Source organism: Notechis scutatus, chromosome 3 (assembly GCF_049901735.1).
Source record: "Notechis scutatus isolate UNSWTSFEM ecotype Mainland chromosome 3, rNotScu1.2, whole genome shotgun sequence".
NCBI lineage: Eukaryota > Metazoa > Chordata > Lepidosauria > Squamata > Elapidae > Notechis > Notechis scutatus.
The window spans coordinates 108,650,558-108,669,494 of record NC_142011.1 but is presented as its reverse complement, the minus strand read 5'-3'; the positions used below and the strand labels follow the sequence as shown (position 1 = coordinate 108,669,494).

Here is an 18,937-nt window from a genome sequence, read left to right as displayed (position 1 = left end):
TTCCACAGAGCAGCAAATCTGAGAAGATACTTCAGAAAGCAAAATAAGTACAGTAGCAGGAGGACAAATAAAATACAAAGAAAAGAAGCATTTGAGAAAGGAAGATGAAAGCAACCAACTTGGATACAAGTATTCTATGTGAAACATTTGATAGTAGACTTTTAATCTTATTTTGGTTATAAGGTTAACTCCTTAAAGTAATGAGCACAATGGAAATGATTCAAGGGCACCTTGAGAAGAGCTGCTTCATATGGGCTATTGAAATCATTATTTAAAAGTACTCTTAATTTTCCTCTAATTACACTGCTACTGCTTTGGGGATAACTCTTGTTCTCTAACCACCTTCCTTTTTCAATTTACTGTAGATGTCTCAGAGTGTCCATACTTCAACACTAAAGCCCATGTGCTTTGTCAAATGAGCAGTGTTACAGAAATCCCACAATGAGGACGCATCTGTCAGACCTGCTCCTTTCCTAGATCTCTAGGAAAAAAAGACCCTCGACTTCATTTGGTTGAAGTGATAGAGTTTTTTTTTTTTTTACTAAGGATTGCTGGCTGCAGTAAAAGCATGCTAGAACTAAAGTTCCCATGCAAAAGGTTACAAACTTCTCCCCTTAGTCCCAGCCCTTCCCTCTTGACCAATTCACCTTTGCCCGATGGTGTTTTATGAACCATGTCAAGGTTTGGAGCAATCCACATTCCATTCCCAAGCTTCATAGCCTGGCACAGGCTGGTTTCTTGCACCTCTGGTTTCCATTAAACTGTGAACCCTCTTCTCTTTTTCCCATCAATGTCCCATACATGTTTATTGCCCATTTGCTCTCCTTCCCCTCCCCCCTAACAGTTGATGCCAGGATGCTGGCAAGGCAGCAAGCCAAAGATGGTAGAGATGACAGCATCTGTGAAATAGTTAGGATAATAGCTCTTTGTTAAAATCACAGTTGAATTTTACATTCATTCATTTCATTCATCCATTCATCCATCCCTGCTAATTTATAGAGAATATTGCCTGATTTCAATGAATTTAAAAAGGCTTCCTGATTGTCAACCACATTTTTTCAACAGGCAGAAACACTTTCAATGTCAGCCAAATATTCAGTAAATGCATTACAATATTCACCACATGGAATGATGTTTCTCAATAATCAATAGCTAGAACATAATGTATCTTATCATTAGAATTTCTAATATTTGAATTTGCACTGCCCTATGTTCTGAGTTACTATAGCATTAGGAGCACATATCTTCCTGGGACGTAATATCATTCTAGAGTGACCCTTTTACCCATATTGATGTTCTCCAGGAATAGCAGAATTTCCAGGGCAAATGGTATTTTGTCAGAGCAAGGGCTGTTTCAATGGGCTCCTTTTAGCAAATCCACCAAACCAAATGTTAACACTTTAGCATATTTCAGTAATTTTTAAAAATCTTTATATTCAATGGCATTTACAGTTTCATATTTGATTCCTATCATTGTTCCAACAATTAACAGAGGTCATCACTTCTAAATGTTTTCAACTACCTAATTATGAATTACATTTTAACATTCAAATTTTGAGGATAGAATAGGACAGGATAGATGAGATAAGATGGGATGGCATAGGAAGGGATAAATTTAGTCTACGTTTTGTCTTTAGTCTTACTTTTTCCTTGGTACTAAAGATCAAATAGGATTTCTCAACAGACTTTACATCTTGAATTGGCCTCCTTCAGTCTCAAGAGACTATGGTATCGTGCTATGAAACCGATAACTGCCATTTCCCGTGTTGTTTCAATGCTGGATGAAAAGCTGGAGTGTCCTCTCCAGAGCATGAGGCCTGGGTAATTTAAAATGGAGGATAAACTGTTACCCAAGCAGCAGATCCTCCCTCTCCACGTCACTGAAATAGTCTAATGGAATGGCAGAGCTGATACGATTAGTTCCAGCTGCGTCGCAGGAGTTACCAGAATGTGATTGTACACAGTCACTAACTGCTTCCAGGACTCCCGCTCTGGATTTTGCCTTGAGGTTGACTCCTGAAGCCTTTTCTAATAACAGATATAGCCACAAGGCAGTGGAGATTTGAAATCAGAGTTTCCCTTCTCCTAGAAGATGGTTCTACCGTTTTATCTGCCTTTGGGGCATAAAACCCTCTTCTGCCTTCAAAACTATCAACCATCTTCTCCTGTAATCCTGGAAAGGGGCCCTTACAAGGTGCATCTTGTTATCTATATTAAGCCATATTAATATTAAGCTATTCATCTTAAAAAGGATTCCTCACCTATTTCTGCTAATAGATTTGTTCTTCAACATCATTGGAAAGATAATTTGTACCCCAATTATTTGGTAGAGAAAGACTAGATGTTACTGTAATTTATGAATGAGTTGTTCACAGACATAAATTGTGTACGAACAATTACTATGAAATGTGATCAAACTTTATTACAATAGTATGTAAACTTTAAAACATAAATTTATAAGAAACCCTCAGATACACTTTTATATATATGTGTATAAAGTTTTTAATTTTTTTTAATTTTACACATCTCTTCACGTGAGCACCATGGTTCTGGATTATAACACTTGTACATAATCATACTTTCATTTCCATTTAATCTTATATCATCTCATATCATTATCCATTTCACTCATACAAGATACACTTTTGTTGTTATTTTGGCATCTTCCTGTTTATTTCATTTTCTATTCTGTTCATTTTTAGGAAGTAGGTAAAGGGGGAAAGGGCTACTCAGGGTTGGAGTCCGTAATCTTAAGACAAATGGGTGAACTTTCTGCCTTTAAACCAAAAAAGAAAAATTCATCCAGCCAGTTTTTTCCAATATTTGTATTTCTTAAAACTAAACTCCATAACTTAAATCTTTCCTCCAGAACTGTTCTCCAACACTGAACAGAATTTCTTTTGTTTTTATTGTTTATCTAACTCAGAAGAAAAATAAAAACAAGGGGTCATATTTTTCATGTTTGAAAAGCAAACACAGATTCTTGGAGCCAGTTCACTATAGCTCTCTTCTCTCCAATGAATGAGCTTTGTTGTAAATTATAGTTTAGCTTTAGTTCCCTTGAGTGAGGGAAAAGAGCCTCCAAAGAGAACTGAGTTTCAATTGGCGATTTTCTTTCTCCTTTTTCATTTCCTAATTGAAACCAAATGTGAAATATGTTGGATTGTGGGATTTCTGGCCTGGTCCCAGGAATCCTCAGAATGCTAAACTGCTCGCAAAGGCATCTTGCATCAGCCTACAGAAGTTTCTTTCCAGCCCGGCTTCTCCATCTAGGAAGAGAAAACAAGAACTATCTACTTTCCCTTAAAGCTGTGGATTAAATTTCTGGAAACCTCCTGACTTTCTCTGCTGAAAGATCATTTTAACACCCAGGTATGGACTTTATAATGCTTTTTATAAACAGATAACCAAACTTTTTCCCTCTCGGTCTATCTAGTGGAAGGAGCAAAATGGACATCTCAGCCATTTCTCAACAAAAGGCTAGTCTCACTTGGGACAGCGTTAGGGAAAAAATGAGGTTATATGAAAGATGATATTATGTATTTTCCTGGCATACCTGTCACAAAAAAAGATAAATAACTATGGTTCTTTAAAAAAAATGTTTGCATGGCAGCCCAGGCTGGTTGATTACAGATGCCACTGATGGAGTCAAAGAAAAGGCTCTGAAGCCACAAAAAACCCCAGATATTTCTTGTTTTTGTGGCTAATTAAGCTTTCAGATTGTTGATTCAGTAGCCGAAAATTCCATTTGCATTAAGTTGTTTCTCTTGGGAAATTGTGAGACGTTTCCAGACTCTCTTTCATTGGATGTATAAGCGTGTCTCGTGACAACCCTCTGTTTCATGATTGTTTGTCCTATTCTTGGTGGCGCCCGCATCTTTTCCTGGCAAAGCCACCAGGACCAAGCTCAGAAAGGGCCCAGAACCTATGCTTTTTCCTTTTTCTTTTCCTGGGAATTCTAGGCCCAGGAGAGAGAGAGAGAGAGAGCAAAGCTTAGTGCGGGTGAGGAGTGCGGGTGAGGAGTTAATTCTGCTAGTTTCAAATAGGGAAACAGCCTTTTAACATATTTTAAGGAAGATATATTGCTACATATAAAGAAGTGTTACACTTTCTAAAAATGCATGATATTTTTTAAAAAAAAACCTTAAATGTAAACATAAATGATTGTGAAATATGGATATGGAAGTTGTTGTTGATTCTGATTCCTTGACAGGTATATTTGGTGACAAATGGATTCTTCCTATTGCATAACTCATGAAAAGTTTTTGGATGCATGAAAAGTATAATAATAGCTTTATATTCCAAAATCACATTGTACTAGAAGTAGAGAAAGTTGACAGAACTGCCTTCTCTCTAGTACTAGTAAGTAACCCAATATAATAGATTAGATCTGATTAAACAAAATACTATTAATTAGGCTCAATTAAATTATGGAATTCAATTAAAAATAAGTGGTGATCATCAGTGCCTTCAATAGCTTTCAAAAGGTTCAATTAAAAGATTTAACCAAAGACAATGTATCACACCAAAATAAAATGGACCTGCCAGAAGCAATATAAACTTTTATTCTTTTTTTATTATTATGCTTTTTCACATTTACATATCATCTTTAACAACATTGTGGCATCATTGTTACATATACAAAACTTCATAGATTTATATACATTTATATACATTTTTCTTATCTCTACTATTCTTATTCCTACTATTCAACCATTCATACCAATTATCCCATAGCTCATAGTGCTCTGACTCTTCTTTGCTTTTTAGCTCTAGAGTGAGTTTGTCCATCTCAGCACATTCTAATATCTTTTGGATTACTAATTCCTCCGGTGGTATACTATCTGGCTTCCAACATTGTGTGAATGCAATCCTCGCCGCTGTCGTTATGTGTAATATCATGTATTTGGTCTTTTTACTACATTTCTCCTTAATTATTCCTAAAAGGAACAGTTCAGGTTTGAAGTCTATTTTACATTTCGTTATTTCTTGTAACCAACTCCATATTTTGACCCAATATTTTTTTGGCTTCGGGGCATAGCCACCACATGTGGAAGAAGCTCTGTTTATATTTCCAACATCTTGGATTCATATTGGGATACATCTTTGCCAATCTCATTGGTGCCAAATGCCAACAATAAAACATTCTCCTTATATGCTGCGGACCTTGTAAATGTATAATTTTTACTCCATAGTTTTTATAAACTTTTATTCTTATTTACATTTCTTTCTGCTGTTCTAATGGATAGATGGCACTCAGGACAAATTAAGGTCTTTTTACTGGGAATAATCAATGGAGAAAGCTACTATCTTGTGACGTTGTTTTCTTTGAAATAACTGACTGGATATTATTGGAAGTAAGCAGTGTCCTGTTCTAGTTGTACTCCTTTGATCTTAATGTGCTGTTCATGTATTTTTCCTTAAAGATGCATAGATATTAGTGTGTTTACTGTTACAGTTGCTTAACATGGTGCAATTTGTTGCATGTTGCATGATGCCCAGGAGGTTTTTTTTTCTCCAAAGACTATTAGCAATCTACTGTATTTCAAAGCCAGAATCTCCACCAAATGGGATAATACGGTTTCAAAAATGCAAATGTTGTATATTCAATGCTGTGGGTTTAGGAAAAATGGGAAAGTTCTCAATATTTTAAATTTTAGTAACAAACAGCCTTGATGCTAGTTAGATAAATTCTTTTTCCCTAAGAAAAATTCATTCAGAATATTTAGTAATGAAAAAAAAATGAATACATTTTCAGAAACAAATAATACTGATCGTGTTATTGAATGGACACTTGGTTATTGCTTGAGTTTGCAGAATAATTATGTGCTTTCACTTAATAAATGACACAGTCTGAATGAAGAACATATTTCATATTTTGAAAATATTTCTGGACTACCACAATGGATCTTTTCACTGAACCACTGGCAACAAGGCATTGAGTGCTTTTGATCTCTCCTTTCTGCTTTCCAGGATACTTCTTGCCACCTCAGCCTATTTTTCCCTCTTTTCCTAAGCAGGTGCCTCCTCTTACCATAAAACACTGGCATGCAACTACCATTATATCCAAAAATGTAACTGATGTTGAGACGGACACTTTGCTTTGCATTCTTTTAGCGCCCTCTTTATGTATTGTGAGTCAAAAGGCTCTAAAACTGAAATCAAGTAAGAGACTGAAGGGCATTGCCCAACACATTTGTGCAAATATATCTTATACAGAGGACTCAAGGTTTTAGTTGCCTTAGAATCCCATTCACTTCCAAACTAATGGGTTTCCAATATTTTCATTCAAAAGACCTCTTAAATAATTTTTAGTAAGCAAGAACAATGAAAAAGCAGTGGGGAAACTCAGAAAGTTACACATGGATAGCACTGAGATAATGAAGTAGTACTGATGTAGAAAAGCTTTTTCCATCAATAATACAAAGCAGAAACTTCTCCTAACTCCCTTGTCCTCATCCTCAATCAAATCATGGATAAGAGAAGTTTTGTTTTTGTCCCACTGTTATCAAATAGCAGAACTACTGGACCCAGAGATAAACTGTTGAGAAAACTAAAAATCTTGAGGCTGTCAATGAGAAAGTGAGCAAGACAGTAAGAGAACAAGAAAAGAGACCTATAATGTCTACTTTTTTTTTCTCATTATCCAACTTGAGTTTAATAGAATAGTATTTCTCCACACAAGGAGACACTAAATCAGACACAATAAAAACAAATAGCATAATGCCTGCCAAATGCAGTAACCAACATAATTCTAAAATAAAATAACATTAAGCAGAATAGAATTCTCTTATACTCAGACATTTCCTGCAATAGAATTTGGAAGGTTATGAAAGTAAATCTCTATAATAGCAGTAGCAATAGCGCTTAGACTTATATGCTTCACACTGTTTTACAGCATTCTCTGAGCAGTTTACAGCATCAGTATATATTGCTCCCAACAACCTGGCTCCTCATTTTACTGGCCTCGAAAGGATGGACGGCTGAGTCAACCTTCTTGGAAAATAAAAATGATAAGAAGCTGTAGCTCAGCTTAGTTGGAAAATTTCAGCCTTCCCATCTTCACTTTCAGACTTGTATGATTCTGTTAATGTAGCTTTACAATAAAGTCGAGTTAATTCAACTAGTCTATATCCTGTCTGGTTATTTGGGACAGCTGACAGGATCCAAAATAAGTGGTTTGTTCAGTGTGCTGTGTTATGTACAAAATGCACAAATCTTTTTTTTTTTTTAAGCTTCTCTCTTCCTTCCTAAGCAAGCATGCTGCATTTCAAGCCCTAAAGGGAGAGGTGGAATGTTTAATCCTATAAAAATTTTTTTCCTGTATGAACCCAAATCAAGAAATGTAGTAAAATAATGTGTGAAATATATCTGGTTGCTTAAGGCAGATCCTGAATCAGATAGACTTTGATCAGTAGCTTTTACAATATTTTCAGTATCTGCTCAGCTAATCCATTTTTCATGTAGGAAGGATTTGTCCATAACCACACACATGTTGAAAACACTGCAAAGGCCATTGTACAATATTCTAACAAAACTTTGTACATTTTCAGAAGAAGCAAGTACTGGAAATAATTTGTCATCTGGTACTCAGTAAAACAATGCCCTTTCAAGTTTCAAAATTTTGTAATAATTACTTAGATTGTACTTAAACTCTTTTCAGTAGATTTTTTGAATTCACAAGCACAATGAATAGCTATTTTACTGTTTGGAAAAATTATGTTTACCAATTTACCATCATTTACAACAAAGGCAAATTGTGAAGCAATAAGCAAATAATAATTCTGAAAAGTACTTCCCCCAATTTTTGATGTCCTGTTTGTCATTTGCTTTCATAGATTGCATCCAAAAAAGTTGACACATCTGGAGGTGCCCAATTGAAGAAAGGCAAAGTCATGTAGGATTTTAAAGATTAAAACCAACTTCTTAAACTGAATTTCCCTTCCTTTCAATATTGGAATGATGTAATTAGATGATCGTTGGGATATATATCATGGAAGGATTATTTTGGGTGTGTGTGTTTTTAATCCTTGTATACTGTCCAGAGTCACTTGTGTGAGATGAGTGGCCATGTAAATAAATACATTTTGGATACCACTTAGCTTTTTAGTTGCTTTAGTTTATACCAGTAGAATTAACAAGATAATCTTCTAAAGGTGGCATCAAGTAGAACGTTGTTGTAGTTGTAACTAATACATTAGCAGTGTCAGAGCAGAGAGCTCAGGGATGGTTACATTGGTGCACTACGTGTAATTACTCTTTGCCTAAAGATCCAGGAACAGCGTAGAACCAAAGATTGTCAGGCATGAAAAATCAGGATCATACTATAGGTTCCATTTAATATGATGTATTGTTCACAAGAATATAGTCAACTATTGGTCTATACACAAGAATATAGTCAACTATTGGCCAGTACTAAATTACTGCTAGATAAGAGTCAATGGAATTCAAGGTAGGGCTCGTCTTGGATCTCTTATGGCAACATAAGGATTCCAGACTGATTCCCCTCTTGACTCTGCCCCCAAGTTGTGCTTCTTCTTGTCTTACAGGAGTACTCCTACATAAGTGACCCTGGTCTTTCAGAGAGTCCTCTTCCAGAACAAATTCAGTATCTGACCTCTGCCTGACTGTAACTGAGCAAAATCAGTTCTGTTCATTCTTACTCTTCACCTTCAACCAACCCATTAATGAGTTTAGCCAATGTTCAGAAACATTCGGTTCATTTTTGAAATTAGGTGAAAATAGCAAAAGGACTATCTATGATCTCCACATTATTGATCTTTCGGTCAGTAAAGTGTAACCGCAGAACAAGATAGACAAGATAAAACTCTGTAACATACTGTGTCTCAGATCTATGTATCTGCCATTCTTCAATGGAAGAAGAAGTGGGGGGATACAAGTCATCCTTTTTGATGTAACCTGAATATCCTAATCCTTGTACTGCTTTATATCTGTGGGCTGGATGCCCCCCCGCTCCCCCATGCCTGGAAACTTGTCACCTCTTGGAGAGATAGCAAGAAGAGAAGGGGCCATAAAAATTCCATCTCCAAAAGATATTTCCTGGGAATCTCTTCTCAACTACATTCCCAGAAAAAAAGCAGGGGGAATTAACATGTTGCTTCTTTGTATTGACAAAATCCACACTGGACTAAGGGGAGGGGTTTTAACTCCCTTTATCTAAGCTGCATGCCTGGAGGGATATCAGACCCTGTTTTGAATTTGACTTGCTGTCTTCCTTTTCAATAAAGAATTTCTTTTGAAATACCCAAGTTCACTCTTATTGTCTGAAGGAGAGAGAGTCTGGTCTTTACACTGTGGGTGCATGACCATTATGCTATGTTATAGTAATCCAATTTTGTGAAAAAAAGATCCAGAAGAATATTGTGGACAATGGTATCAAAACCTGCCAAGAGTTCTAAGAAAGCCAATAGGAGCAGTCCTTTATCCTCTAATGCAATGGGGGCTAACCTATTTTGGCTCCCGTGCTGAAAATTGCATGTGCGTGCACCCAGGAGGCAATGCGTGCTGGCCCCCCCAGGCCCCCTGTGCATGTGTGTGCGACCACCCCATGTGCCGTGAATATCTGTGCATGTGCAAGAGACCCCCACCCACACTGTGCATCTCTGCACATGCATGCATGTCTCCCATGGAACTTCCCCCTGCGCATACATGCCAGATACCCAACAATCAGCTGGCGAGCAGTGCGGGTGGGCGGCGGGCGTATATGCGCAGTGGGGCTCTTCCAGGCGACCTCTCACATGCCAGTAGAAGTGGGTCTGCATGTCACTTCTGGCATGCGTGCCATCAGTTCGCCATCACGGCTCTAATAGTGTAAAGGTAACTCCCAAGGTAACTTGTTACTCCCAAGGTAACAAAAAGAATTGCTGTGGAAAGTGAGCTCTCCCACCCTACTCCCATTGGGGTATACACTTGATTATTTCTTTAGTGTAAAGTGAACGTAATTGCAATTTTATTATTTTGATAAATTCTTTGTTGATGTAGTGTTTTTATTTCTCTTATTGGAGATGGTTTTATAGGTCACTTAATGGTCCATAGTAGCATAGAAACCTTGTAATCAAGCAAACTTGCAAACAAATAACATAGCTGACTTGTCTTCAGCCAACTGAATTGGATATAGGAAAGGAGTATTCATGCAGACTTTGTCTGGCAGGGATCTTCCCCTAACTATTTCATATAATAATTAATATATTGCCTGTAACCAGCCATTTTAAATAGGTAGTTCTTTAATATTAGCCTACTTAAATTAGCCAATCCAGGAGAGGCTCCCTGGGTAAGGAAAGTGTTTAACATTTGAGGAAAAGATTTTAGCACAAGGACTCAATAAAAAGTACTATCCCACACAAATTATTAAAATTTACAATGTAAAAAAGAACCCAAAACTTCAGGGGGGAAAATGACTGTACAGATTCTGTCAAACTGATCTGCCACTACACTGCTCAATACTGCTCATAAAAACTTAACTTACTTACTTCCACCACTTCTCTTACATGTTAAACCCTCAGTTGGGTGCCATGCCAGCCACCCAGTTTACTGAAGTCCTGCAGGGTGGGATGGATGGTGCTCACTATTGGCTGATCTGGTGGGACACCTAGGTATGAGAGAAAGGATGGCATACATACAGCACACCGGCCATCTTTCATGCATGTCATCTTTCAGCCTGGACTGAAAGGAGATAGGCTCCTTCCATGGTGCTTCCCAGAAAACAATATTGAAGATACTCTGCATATGATTCAAGAGATAATAAATGTTGTATTTATCAGTGTTGTAACCATTAATGGCTTATTCTCTATGAAACTGTATCATTTTCTTTTTAAACCATTCAAATTGGCTACCATTACAACTGCTAGCAGTCCCTGATACACATTCTTATATATATCTAATGACTACCGGGTTTTTTTTTATTAACATAATTTTAAGGTCAAAAGAAACTTAAATCCCTGCTGTCAAAGTCACCCATTATTGCTTTACTCACAATAAGTATTTTATTAATTGTAGACTCTGACTCTCTTCTTTTAGTAAAGGGCTGAGGGAATATTCGAAGATGCTGGTTCCTTCTCAGAGACTGATGCCTTGGCTACTCCTGCTGCTACTGGATATTCCAACTGCTGTGAAAACTCAAGTCAACCCAGGTAAGTGAGAAGAATGTGAGAACTGGAATACATCATAGTTTCCTAAAATGGATTCCAGGGATCCATTCCAGGGAGAGGGACAAAAAAGATGATTTCTCTATTAAGTCAATAGTTAATAAGATGACAAAAAAGCCCAGGTCAACTAACCAGCCAGAAAATATTTGTGCCTAAAAGCGATTTTTGGTTGTGACAATTGCTTGAGGCAGGGGTGGGATTCAACCAGCATTACTATCGGTTCAGTATTTGCATTTTGCGAATACTCAATTGAAGCTAGGTATTTTCAGTAGATGCTGGGACAATCAATTATAGATAGAAATCACTTATCTTCCCTGACCTTGTGGAAACATAATTTGAAATCTGCAATCACACTATTCAAGTAACATTAACTCACAACTTTCAAGATATTTTTCTATAGTCCAAAATAAATTTAAAGACTTCAACCTATAGATATTGTAGAAATGCAGATAATGATAAATCATTTGTAGCAAAGGTGGGGTGACATGAGATAATATAAAGGATGAAATTTTAGACTCAAGGGACGATGTTAACCGAGGTGAATATCTGTAGCAAAACGTAAGCTTTAAGAAACAATAATCTTTCTAAATACATTATTATCATTGTTACATTCATTTGAGTGTACTATTGTTCATGTTAAACGAGATATTCCATATTTTTCAATTGATTTATATTATAACAATTCATATTATTATTCTAAATCCATCCAATAATAATACATCTTTGTATTATATTCTATATAATTCTATTCTCCATATATTGTAAATTTCTACATATTTCATTACCTTATTTTATTTTCTAACCATTGATAGAATAGATCCCAAATCTTATAAAATTGTTTATCTTGTTCTCTAATTTCAAATGTCAATTTACTCATTTCAGCACATTCCATTATTTTCTTAATAACTTCCTCCTGCATTGGTATTTCCACAGTTTTCCAATTTTTAGCAAATACAATCCCAGCCACTGTTAATACATTTCCAATCAAATATTTCAATTCCCTACTGTATATTTCAGGTAAAATTCCCAATAAAAATATCTCTGGTTTCAAGTCTATGTGTTTTTTTGTCATTTTTTCCAACCATGTGTAGATTTTAGTCCAATATCTTTTAGCTTCTGCACACGTCCACCACATGTGGTAATATGAACCAGGTATCTGATGACATTTCCAACATTTTTCAGATTTGTTCTTGAACATTCTTGCTATTCTTGTTGTGGGTAAGTGCCGCCTGTAAAACATCTTATACAAGTTTTCTTTATATGCTGTTGACATTGTCATTTTATAATTTTAAGACCACAATTTTTGCCATTTCTCTAAGTCAATCCCATATCCAAAATTTTCCCCCAAGCAACCATTGTTTCTTTAACTTGTTCTTCTTCTAGCTTAATTTCTAATAAATGTCCATACAGTTTTTTAATCACCTTTTCATCAGTACCTGTCAAAATTTTATCTAAGTCAGTCAATTTATCATAAAAACTTTCTGTTTTAAAATTGTTATTGTATAGAGTGTATTTATACATACGAAAACCAGTTCATCTTTATACCTTGTTCTTCTAGTTCTTGCATAGATTTAAGTTCACCCTTTTCATTCAATATTTCACCATATCTAACTGCTTGTTCCTTTTTATATGTTATAGCACAAGAAAATGCTTCAATAGTCAATAACCAGACTGGAATTTTTAAATAACATTGCTTTTTAGTCTTCTCCCAGTTTAGTAACAAAGCCTCACGTATATAATGTCTTCTAAAATACCCCTGTGTTTTAATTCCCTTGTACCATAGGAAGGCATGCTACCCCAACAATAAATCATGTCCTTCTGATGTCAACAATCTAGTATTTCTTAGTGTTATCCATTCCTTAACCCACATCAGGTTTGTTGCTTGATAATATAACTCCCAATTAGGCAGGCCAAATCCTCCTCTTATTCTAGCTTCTTGCAACGGTTTTAATTTTATTCTCACTTTCTTTTCCCTGCCATATATACTTCAACACTATTTTATTTAAATCTTCAAAGTAGTCTTTCCTTAGCCTAATTGGAATTGTTTGAAACAGATATAAAATTCTAGGTAATATATTCATCTTAATTGTTGATATTCTCCCTATTAATGATAATTGTAAATTTTCCCATTTTGCCAGATCTTTCAAAATCTGTTATTTGAGTTTAATATAGTTATTCTCTTTAAGTGTGCTACATCTTGCTGTCAAATGTATCCCCAAGTACTTAACCTTATTTGTGACCTGGATTTTCAAAACATCCACCAATTCTTCCTTTTATCTTACTAACATATTCTTTGTCAAGATCTTCGTTTTATCTTTATTTATTTTCAGACCAGCTACTTTTGCATATGCCTCTATCGTTTCTATCAGTTTAAATGCTGTTTCTAATGGATCGTCTAAAATGAAAACCCGGTCTTCTGCAAATGCTTGTAGTTTAAATTCTTCCTTTTTAATTTCCATCCCTTTTATATCTTTTTCTTCCCTAATATTTCTTTTTAACACAAACAACAGAGGTGACAGTGGGCAGCCTTGTCTTGTCCCTTTTCTTATATCAATAGAATCCATCAATTCTCCCTCCATCATTACCTTTGCCGTTTGTTTATGATATATAGCTTCTATGGCTTGAATAAATTTCTTACCAAAGCCCATCTGTTCCAGCTGTAATAACATGAATCGCCAGTTCACATTGTCAAAGGCTTTCTGTGCATCTAAGAATATCAAAGCCATTTGTTTTTCAGCATGTGCCTCATAGTATTCCAAAGTGTCCAGAATTATTCTCATATTATCTTTAATTTGTCTCTTTGGCAGAAACCCATTTTGATCAGGATGAATAAAATTATATTTTAAGTCTTTCTGCCTACATTGAAGCAAAGATTTTATAGTCTGAGTTTAACAGGGAAACAGGTCTATAGTTCTTAATTTGTGGTGGGTCAGCGTCCTCCTTTGGGACAAGTGTAATATATGCTTCTGACCATGATTTGGGTATCCTCTTCTTTGACATAACTTCATTCATAACTTCTAACAGTGGAAGATTCAACGATTCTTGTAATGTCTTATAAAATTCTGCTGGAAGTCCATCTGGACCTGGTGCCTTTCCATTATTTTTTTTCTTAAGTGTTTCAGTTAACTCCATCATCGTTATGTTACTTTCTAACATTATTTCTGTCTCTTTAGGTATGTGGGGTAGATTGGCATTCTGCAGGTATTGTTTAAATCTTTCATCATCTATATTCTCTTGTTCATACAATTTTCCATAGTAATCTCATATAATTTTTTTCTTCTCTTTACTTCCATAGCAAGCTTGGCCTTGATCATCTATTAATTGTGATATTTTTCTTGATTCTCCTTTCTCAATTTATATGCTAACCATCTACCTGGTTTATTTGCGTCTTCTAAATAATTCTGCTTCGCACCCCTAATTTTTTGTGCTAATTCTTCTTTTTCCATTAATCCCATTTTATGTTTAATTGTATCCATTTTTAATTTAATGTCCCGTTTCTGTAACTCTTTTTCAAGTCTTTTATACTCACCCTCTAATACCTTACAGGCTTGCCTTTTCATAATATTTCTTTTCCTTGTATAGTCTATTATCAAGCCTCTGGCATAAGCCTTCATTGTGTCCCACAGTTTCTACATTGATGTATCTTCTTTTTTATTTTCTTTGGGTAAAAAAGCCAATTCTTTCTCCATTTTCTGTATAAAGTCTTTTTCTTTTAATATAGTATTATTTAAAGTCCATCTGGATCTTCTTTGTCCTTTCCATTTAATTATCATTGGATTATGATCTGCCCAGGTACTTGTTTCTATGTCAATTTCTTGTATATTAGAAATCAATTCTGTTGACATCCATATCACATCTAATCTAGACCATGATGAATGTCTGTTTGAATAAAAAGTGTATTGTTTAGTCTTAGCATTTCTTTCTCTCCATGTATCTTTTAAATTTATTTCATCTGTCATTTTAAAAAAGGATTTAGGGAGAGTCTTTCTACTTTGCTTTATTGTTTTCTGTGTTGTATAGTCCAGTTTTTCTGTGTTGTATAGTCCAGTTTTTCTATTCCATTGAAATCTCCCATCATACAAATATTAACATAATCCAATTCAATTATTTTCATATGTAATTTTCTAAAGAATTCTTCTTGATTATCATTTGGAGCGTAGATTGCTATCAGGAGTGTTTTCATATTATTGTCCATTATTTCCACCATTAAGATCTTCCATCATCATCTGGTTGATAATATGAGAATATATACAAGTAATTGTAAGTGAGGACTATGGAGAGGATGCACAATTTTTTTTGTAACCAACCGACACACTGTATGTATGTAATTGGAAGATGGCTTTATGTTTTTATGATGTGTTTGTGTATGTTTGTCTAAAAATAAAATTTTAAAAAAGAAACAATAATCTTAGGGATCGTTATTTTGTGAATCCTCATTCTATGCCCAACCTCTGTTTACTAACGCACATTCTTCCAGTTCTTGGATTAGCAGAAAAGTATGCTGTTTTAAATAGCTCTGCTCTGACAGTTGGGGTCTATTTTCTTTGTGATTGGTGTTGTTTTTGTGGATTTAATGCAGGAGAATTTAAGAAAAATGATTCTCCTGGCTTTGTTTTCCCTTCCACCAAGTACCATCAGCCAATGGGAAAAACAGCAACATTAATGGTTATTTTCCCAGTGACTACAACTGAAGGCAAGTTTGACTGATGGCTAGACCTATGGGGTCAGCTCACTGTCAAAGTGTAAAAACACTTGGTGAGGAAGACAGACACTTTACCCCCTATTGCCACTTGATGAAGTAGTGAGAGTTATGTATTTTATCTTGCAGCCTCTGCAGCCATCCCTACTTCATTGGGCAGTTTTCCTCAATCCATGGTTCAATGCTTGTGAATGCTATAGTAGGCAGGCAAATGGCTTTCTGCATATGGTTCAAGGGACGTCCATTTTTGTACTGTTGCTCCTGCCTGCATGCTGAATTTTTATTAGGGCTCCAATACTGTACAATCCTCAGTTTGCAGTAGGAAAGCAGCCATCTCTATCTTCCAGTTTATCAGTGGCCTGTAGGGAGGAGTGAACTAGTGCTCATCACTGGTGATCTAAGCCAGGGGTGTCAAACTCGCGTCATCACGGCAGCATTATGTGATGCATCGTGACTTTCCCCCCTTCACTAAACAGCATGGCCAGCGCTTCCTGTTCCTATGCAAGAACATGTATTCTATTGGCTGTTGTCAGATTCCCATGGGGCCATATAGGGATTATGTGGGGGTCATAGCTGGCTCTATAGGCAAAGAACAAATGCTAGGAGTTTGTCTGAGCTCCCAGGTTTGGTTGAAGTTTGGACTGCTCTGAGATGATGCAATGACTGGAATACTCTTAGGAGATTGTGCAATGTAGTGAGCTCTATCTTCTGCTAAATGGTAGTGGGTTAATCCTACTATGTCCTGATTGATCATATCTTGTCCTTCTTCATCCCATCATCCTGGAGCTGAAGGTCTTTTGTTTTGTAGATAGGCTGTCCCAGTCTTTCTTAATGGGCACAAAATATCTGCTGGGGGTGGGGGGACCATTATGAGTGAGTCTGCTTCCTGCCTCTAAAAAACAAGTCTCTCCATTTCTCATTTAGGGAAATATAATATAATATTCTTCCTTTTTAATATTCCTCAAAATATTTCATTCTTCTAGGGGAGTGGCAGCTTCCTACATGTAGAAGTCAGAGGTCGAGTCTCTCCTTTAACCCCACCCAAAATGATCACAGAGGGCAATGCCCAGTGACCAAAAGGAAGGAGAAATGACTGCAGCCTAACGTAGCCAATAGAAGCTCAGCAGATCCCATTCTGTTGTTTCATCCAGAAGATAATAGATGTTTGCCTGTAGTTATAAAACTTTTCCAAGTTATTATTTAGAGCAGCCATCAGCCCGAACTCTAATTTTACGCTATTCTCAACTCTAAGTCTCTCCTTTGCACTTCCTTCCTCTTTATTTTCCCCACACCAGAAAATATATGTCAGGAATACAGATGAGTACTGGGGAGCTGTAATAGATGGGTAAAAGGCCCCTTGCTTTCACTGGTCTCTAAAAACAATGGTGTCTTCCAACTTCCTGTTTTCCCACATCCAGTTCTTTTGCAAGATCTTAACTTGGCTCTGAATATGTATGTCATTGAGCAACAAAAATGAAATTTCTGACCAGAATTTTTTTTAGCACAACTCTAGCTACATGTGGCCAGTAGAATCCTAGTTTATTCCAGCTGCAATTTTATTTTGAGGAAGGTCTTCATCTTCAGTAAGAACATTACATTTGTACTGGGTAAAATGTCATTCTTTGGCAGAAAGGAATCACTAATCAGCTGGGTTCTAGTTGCTCTTCAACATTTTGTCAGTGATAAGTGAAAACTTTCTTGAATGTTAAAAAGGAACCAAATTTTAAAATGCTCTTCAATATACCTCAGGCTTTTGAATGCATATAGTACTTTTCCTAGTTCTTTATGAAGAGAGTTCATGTTGTGTTGAAAAATACATGAAGAACCCTGGTATTTGTAGTAGTTTGAAGTAATTAAGGACTTTTTGAGCACCTTTTGCAATAAGTGCCATACATACAATCATTCCGTTCAGATTGATCTGCTTTTTTCTTTATTTTGATATCAAAATATTCTTGATATATTGTTTTTCTTCTTTAAGATTCACAGGCATATATCATTCATTAAGTTTGTTGGATCAGATTTATAACCTGCAGTCAGGTGTAGGTATATCCAGTTGTGTGAATCTTACTGAGGAAGATCAAATTTCATGGAAAACGACCCTGACCTTAAATTTTCCCAAAGTAGGAGGTCTCACTTAGTTGAGAATAAGGCATAAGTTCTGGTTTCATGAACAGAATGTTCTTGTGTCAGTCTTGCCCTCTCTAATTACTTGCCTAGTTTTCTTAAGAAACAGTAAAATGTGATTGAATCAATATTACAAAAAAAAACCCAACCCCTTCCTCCCTGCCATTTTCCTACCAAAATCCCTTGCAGATGGTATTAATCTCCCATAGTATAATGACAGGAAATGGCATATTTGTGCAGATGGTTGTTGATGGAAAATAGGCTTTATATATATGTGTGTGTTTATCTTTGAGTCACTCGTGACTACATGGAGAAATACTTGCACTTTCTAAGCAATATTTTCCACAACTGGTTTGCCTTCCCTTTTCCCTAAAGGCTAAGAGAATGTCTGGCTCCAATTCTCCAACTGGCTCCATACCTAAGGCAGAACTTGAACCCATGGTTTACTGGTCTCTAGCCCAGTACCTCTGAGCCATATACCACTCTGGGCTTCAGAAAAATGTTAAAGATCCTTGTTTTATGAAAAAAAAGTTGATGGTATCTGTTATTGTATGGACAGTAGGAAATATACTTATTAGCCTTTGTTAAAAACTAGGGATTTTTTTTGTAAAAAAAATAGTAATCTGCCCAGAGTTATTGGGAGTAGGGCATCCTATAAATTGAATAAATAAATACATATTTAAAAATCCTGATGATAACCAGTAATGGATGACTGCAAACAGAATTTTTTCTTGCAGCCATCTCATAGCCCTAGTTTGTGATAAATATATTATTACCTAAAAAAAAAAAGATTACAGTATAAATAAATCCATGGCAAACATATAATCTATTCTGGATTTCAGTCCCCTGCTTCCAGGTGCCCGAGGTTATGAAAACCACACCGTTTATATTTCCTATGTGTAATAACTATGTAGTTACTTTTCTTCCTGGAGGACGTGGCATTAATGGT

General features: G+C 36.0%; 1 protein-coding gene across 1 annotated transcript in view; it reads left to right on the top strand.

Moving 5' to 3' along the window:
- The first annotated feature begins 3,200 nt into the window (after nt 1-3,200).
- Nucleotides 3,201-18,937, top strand: part of DDR2 (discoidin domain receptor tyrosine kinase 2) — a 77,979-nt gene continuing 62,242 nt past the window's right edge. The window contains exons 1-2 of the mRNA XM_087960925.1: nt 3,201-3,372; nt 11,038-11,150. Coding sequence (XP_087817051.1) covers nt 11,063-11,150 — 88 coding nt within the window. The 5' untranslated portion in view covers nt 3,201-3,372; nt 11,038-11,062. The remainder of the gene's footprint in view (nt 3,373-11,037; nt 11,151-18,937) is intronic.